The sequence below is a fragment of the Chiloscyllium punctatum genome, chromosome 28 (genome assembly GCF_047496795.1).
Source record: "Chiloscyllium punctatum isolate Juve2018m chromosome 28, sChiPun1.3, whole genome shotgun sequence".
Classification (NCBI taxonomy): Eukaryota; Metazoa; Chordata; class Chondrichthyes; order Orectolobiformes; family Hemiscylliidae; genus Chiloscyllium; species Chiloscyllium punctatum.
Genome location: NC_092766.1, coordinates 11,211,719 through 11,217,931, shown reverse-complemented (window position 1 = coordinate 11,217,931; position 6,213 = coordinate 11,211,719). Strand labels below are relative to the sequence as shown.

Sequence of the window (6,213 nt, the reverse complement as noted above, 5' to 3'; positions counted from 1 at the left end):
ATCTTGCTGATTTTTTTGTGGGGAGATTTGCCACTTTTTTTTTGTTTACCAAGAAACCTTTATTCCCTGTTTTTCTTTGGCATGATGTGATCAGTCCTGAAGCTTTTTGTAGTTTGTATTCAGGGTGGCTCAGTGGTTAGCACTGTTGCCTCATAGCGCCAGAGACATGGGTTCAGTTTCAGCCTGTGTGTGGAGTTTGCACGTTCTCCCTCATTTGTGTGTGGCTTTCCTCCCCCAGGTTAGGGTGGATTGGCCGTGCTAAATTGTCCCATAATGCCCAGGGATGTGCAGGTTAGGGTGGATTGGCCATGCTAAATTGTCCCATAATGCCCAGGGAAGTGCAGGTTAGGGTGGATTGGCCATGCTAAATTGTCGCGTAGTGCCCAGGGATGTGCAGGTTAGGGTGGATTGGCCATGCTAAATTGTCCCATAGTGCTCAGAGATGTGCAGGTTAGGGTGGATTGGCCATGGGAAATGCAGGGTTACAGGGATTGGGCAGGGAAATAGGATGCTCTTCCGAGGGTCGATCTGGACCCGATGGGCCAAATGGTCTGCTTCCTCATTGTAGGGATTCTGTGCTTCTATAGCAAAGATGAGGGGAGTGAAGGTGTGGTGCCTAAATTTGCAAATGACACCAAGGTTAGTAGGAAAGTACATTATGCCGAGGGTGTAAGCAGGTTGCAGGTAGTGGTGGGTTGAGTGAGTGAGCAATAATCTGACATTTTCCATCTGAGTATGGTGTGGGTATAGCTAAAGTTGTTTGGCAAGAAGAATTAAAAAGCAGAATGTGACTTAAATGGAGAACAACTGCAGAATTCCATGGTGCAGAGAAATCTCAGTACTTCAGAGTAGGAGTTACCACAGAGTTAGTGCTCAGCTTCAGCTGGTAACTGAGACTTGATGAGAGCCACAATCCTTTATCAGCATTTATTACACACACAAGTTAGGAGTCTTTGTTTTATTTCTACAGAGCATTGCAAGGTCACTTCTCAAATCCATGTGTAGTTTTGGTCATCTCATTTAAAGAGGAATGTATGTGTTCAAGGGGATTAGAAAAATATTTACTGGATTGATAGCTGGAGTGAACGGGTTGCATTCCAAGGTGAGATTGGACAGGCTGTGGTTTAGAAGAGTGAGTGATGACTTGGTTGGAATATTTAAGATCTTGAGTGGTCTCGAGCAAAGTGGGTCTGAAAGTGATGGTTGCCCCTTTGCAACCAGGGGGCACTGCTTCAGGGTTGCTCTTTTATGCCAGAGGTGAGTTTTTCCCTCTCAGGGCTGTGCGACTTTAAATCTCTGCCAAAGAAGGCCTTGGAGACAAGTGTCACTGAATATTTTCAAGTTTGAGATTGACAGATTCTTGTGAGGCAAGGGAATCAAAAATAATGTGGAATTTGAAACTCAAACAGGTCAGCCATAAAATGTAGGCTGTGCAGGAATATAAAGACCTTGGTGTTTATGTGTGTAAGTCATTAAAGGTAGTAAGAGAGGTGAGAGTGAATTTAAGAAAGAATGCAGTATCTAGGCTTTATAAAGAAGGGGATAGAGTACAGTAGCAGGAAAGTTATACTGAACCTGTACAGGATGCTCCTTTGACCTCAGCTGGACTACAGTGTCGAGTTCTGGGTGTCATGCTACAGGAAAGAGGTGAGTGCAGGAGGTGTTTACAAGAAATTTTTCATGGATAACAACCTTCAGTTATGAGAGCAGATTGGGGAAATTGAGACTCCTCTCTTTGAAGAAAAGAAGGGTGAAAGGAGATTTTGTTGAGAACTTTATTTCAAAACATGAGAGGATCCAGATTACACTTCCTGTTTGTAAAAGGATGAAGAACGAGAGGGTGCACATTTTGTGGTTTGTAAACAAGGTGCATGTGATGTGAGAAAATCTTTTTCACACTGCAAATAGTTTGAAGTTCTCTGTCTGTAAGTTGAGCTTTTCTCAATATCTAACTCTGTGCTGTCCCTGCCCTGGGAGTGTTTGATGTGGGGACAGTGTGGGAAGTGTATATCTCACTCTGTGCTGTCCCTGCCCTGGGAGTGTTTGATGTGGGGACAGTGTGGGAAGTGTATATCTCACTCTGTGCTGTCCCTGCCCTGGGAGTGTTTGATGTGGGGACAGTGTGGGAAGTGTATATCTCACTCTGTGCTGTCCCTGCCCTGGGAGTGTTTGATGTGGGGACAGTGTGGGAAGTGTATATCTCGCTCTGTGCTGTCCCTGCCCTGGGAGTGTTTGATGTGGGGACAGTGTGGGAAGTGTATATCTCACTCTGTGCTGTCCCTGCCCTGGGAGTGTTTGATGTGGGGACAGTGTGGGAAGTGTATATCTAACTCTGTGCTGTCCCTGCCCTGGGAGTGTTTGATGTGGGGACAGTGTGGGAAGTGTATATCTCACTCTGTGCTGTCCCTGCCCTGGGAGTGTTTGATGTGGGGACAGTGTGGGAAGTGTATATCTCACTCTGTGCTGTCCCTGCCCTGGGAGTGTTTGATGCAGGGGGACACTGTCTGTAAGTTGAAGAGGGCATTGAATGATTATTGAACTAGAACCAAGGTATGGGGTTATGGGAAAAGATAACGGAAATGGCACCAAGTCGTAATGCTCACTTGGAGAGCTGGTGCAAAATCAGTGGGCCTTCTGAGCAGTAACAATTCTGAGATCTTAATGAATGGGCAGAATATTTGCATGCCATTTATGTTTTTTTTTCCCCTCTTTTATCCCTTCAGTTTAAAAATGAAATCTCTAAACGATTCAAAGCTAAACAGGAACAGTTGGTTCTCATATTCGCAGGGAAGATACTGAAGGATGGAGATACACTCAACCAGCATGGCATTAAAGACGGTCTCACTGTGCATCTCGTAATAAAGACAGCCCAGAGGTAAGGGCTTTTAAGATCTCCTGACTTCCATTCCATTGAGATGACAAACTGAGTGTGTGCAAGTCCCTCTGTTACTGAGTTGCCCCTCTCACTTGACAAGCTGAAGTTGCGTCTGTTGTAAAAGAGAGCAGCGTGTGTTCAGTGACGGTTGTGAAATTTGCTGCATTGTGCCAATGAATCACAAGCCCAGAAATGACCCTGTGATGGTTGACACAGTAAAAAAATCATCTCGCAATTGTGGCACAGCATGTGGCAACGGGGAAGTTGCCTTGTAGAGGTATCCATGAACATGCAGATGGGGTATGGTTTGTGGGCGAGGGGCACACAGTTATTCAGTTGGACTTCATTGCTTTTACCTTGCCCTTCCTGACTTCGTGTGGACTCCAATGATGGGTGGAGTGAGCTTGCTCACAGCAAAGTGTCCCTCTTCTGGTCATCTTGCTCTTGCGCTTTTAGGGCCCTGACCCCTTCACCTAGATCGCCCTGTCTGAGATTCAGCAAGTTGTTTGATCTTGGGAGTGTGGTCAGACTGACTTGAGATTCTTGGTTAAAAAGGTGCACATAGGGTTAGATCCAAGAAAAGCGCTCTCTACTCTTTTCAACTGAAAGTTAAAGAAATTAAAGCTGACTCAACACCGTCCCCATCCAACACTCCCAGGATAGGGACAGCACAGGGCGGGTAGTTACCAAATAAAGCTCTCTCTACAGTGTCCTCCATCAAACACTCCCAGGTCAGGGACAGCACAGAGTTAGATATTGAGAAAAGCTGCCTCTGTTCCCTCTATGGTAACAGTAAAACACCCTGTACTCTGTCACCATCCCAGGACAGGGAACAGCATAGTATTCAATGCTGAGTAAATCTCTCTGCCTGTGGCAATATTGATTGTATTGCAGCTATTCCTGCTTTCCCAGTGGAGCAGTTTACGATTTCCAAGGATTTATGATCCAGTGTGCGCTGAGTGATACTGAAGCCACCTTGCGTGGTGCCATGGACTGCTTGGTGTAGTCGGGCAGCTCACAGCCAACCTGTTCAAGGGGCTGTTGGGGAAGTGCTGGCTCTCACTTTAAATAAAAAATCTTGCATTTAAATCCATACTTTTCCCAGACTCTATGCATTTCCATCTTTCTGAACACAGGGATCACAACTCTTATCCTCAGTTGAAATCTTCCCCTGCTGGGGGGTGAGAGTTTGAAATGGGGTGAGGCTGCAGTTATAAGAACAGGAGTAAACCATTCAGTGAGATCATGGCTAATCTGTCACCTAACTCCATCTGCCTGCCTTGGGCTCAAATCCCTTGGTATCCTTGCTGAATAAAAATTTCTCTATCTCAGGTTTAAATTTAACAGTTGAATTCACATTGACTGCCATCTGAGGAAGACAGTTCTCAACCTCCTCTACGCTTTGCATGTCAAAGTATTTTCAAACATTTCTGCTGAATTGCCTGACCCTAATTCTCAGTAATGCCCTTTGATTCAAGAATCTTCAACCAGTGGGAATCGTTCATATCTTTCCCTGTTAATATCCTGAAGACCTTGAGTTAGATCACCCCTTAACCTTCTAAATTCCAGAGAATAAAGGCCTGATTTGTTTAATCTCCCCTCATAGCTTAACCCCTGAAGGCCAGGTATCATTCTTGCAAACATGCACTGAACTCCCTGCAGGGTCAAAACATCCTTCCTAAGGTGTGCTGGCCAGATCTGCTCATAGTATTTGAACTGGGGTCTAACTAGGATTTGTATAACTGCAGTGTAATGTCTGGATCCCTCTGCTCCAGCCCTTTAGATATACAGGCTAGCATTCCATTCACCACCTTGACTATTTTCTGCACCTGTTCATGCTGTTTTAAAGAGCTGTGGACCTGAATCGCCAAATCTTGTTGGACATGCACTTTTTAATTTTGTACCTTTTTATAATTAAAAAGTAATCCTGATCTACCCGTTTTTGGTCTGAAATCGATAATCTCTCACCTGCTTATGTTATAACCCATCTGCCACAGCTCTGTCTTTTCACCTAATCCTATCAATATCCTGTTGTAATTTTATGCTGTCATCAGCCCTCTCTCCAATTCTGCCCAATTTTGTGGTGTTAGTGAATATTGTGAATAATTGAGGTCCCCACACAGATCCCTGCAGGACACCACTAGTGTCATGTCCTGCCAGTTTGAGGACTGAGCCATTATTCCTACTCTCTCATTCCTGCCACTCAACAATTTGCTATCCATGACACTAATTTGCCGTTAGTTCCATGTTAGCTAACAGTCTCTTCTGAGTGACCTTTGATAGTCTTCTAGGAATCGATCTAAAACAACATCCGTCCACTTAATTTTATTGGTAGACTTACCTTTGTCACTTGTCCAAAAAGAAAACTGACCTTTGTCAGGCGTGACCTATCCTTGGTGAATCCATGCTGATTTTCCTGGATTAGCTAAATTTCCTTGGGGTGATCAGTTGCTTTATCCTTGATTTATAGACTCCAACAGTTTGCCCACCACAAATGTCAGGCTAACTGGTCTGTAAATCCCTGCTTTCCCTCTGTCAGCCGCCTTAGAGATCAGTATGACATGAGCAAATTTCCAATCCTGATTTGGGGAACTCTGAAAGGTTATGGTTAGAGCATCGGCAGTGTGCCCTCTTACTGCCTTTAACACCTGTGCATTGAAACTCTCAGCTCCTGAGGGGTTGTCACTCTTCAGCCCATTAGTTTCCCCATTTTTGATGATTTACTTATTTAGACCCTGACCCTGATCCTCCCTCTAATTTCTTTGGGACTTTGAGCAAACTGTCCTCATCTAGTGCTGTAAATACTGAAACAAATTAATCGTTCAGCGTGTCTGTCATTTCCCCATGGTCATTGACAATATCCCCACTCTCTGCCTTCACTAGGCCAATAATGCTCTTAACCAGCTGCTTTCCTTTTATAATAACTATAAAATCTCCTCTTCTTGTCCTTTATATCCCTTGCAAATTTGCTTTCATCAATCTTTTTAGCCACTTTAAGCTGCTTTAGGGCCCTTTGTAGTCCCGTTCTGCAGGATCTCTCCTGTCCTTTGTTTTTTTTTAAGCCCCTTTAGTTTTATGCTGTCCCTTACCACGTCCGATGACCCCATCTGGTTTCTTTGTGTGAGGTAGAGCTTTTCCCCTTGGGGGGTACAAACTGATTTTGAACAGCATTACATATTTCTTTGGACACCCTTGACGATGTTTTACCTGTTAGCAGAGCTTTCCAGTTTAGTGTGGACAGTCTCTGCCTCCATCCCATGAATGTCTGAATTACTTAAATCCCAAATTCTGATAGCTGAACTTTGCTTGGCTCTTGTATTATCCTCGCCTTTTGTGCT

At 44.4% G+C, this 6,213-nt stretch overlaps 1 protein-coding gene across 1 annotated transcript in view; it reads left to right on the top strand.

Annotated features, from left to right (window-relative positions):
* Positions 1-1,030: 1,030 nt before the first annotated feature.
* The window catches only part of ubqln4 (ubiquilin 4), a 40,995-nt gene continuing 35,812 nt past the window's right edge, over positions 1,031-6,213 (top strand). Inside the window, exons 1-2 of the mRNA XM_072548750.1 lie at positions 1,031-1,102; positions 2,724-2,875. Coding sequence (XP_072404851.1) covers positions 1,031-1,102; positions 2,724-2,875 — 224 coding nt within the window. The remainder of the gene's footprint in view (positions 1,103-2,723; positions 2,876-6,213) is intronic.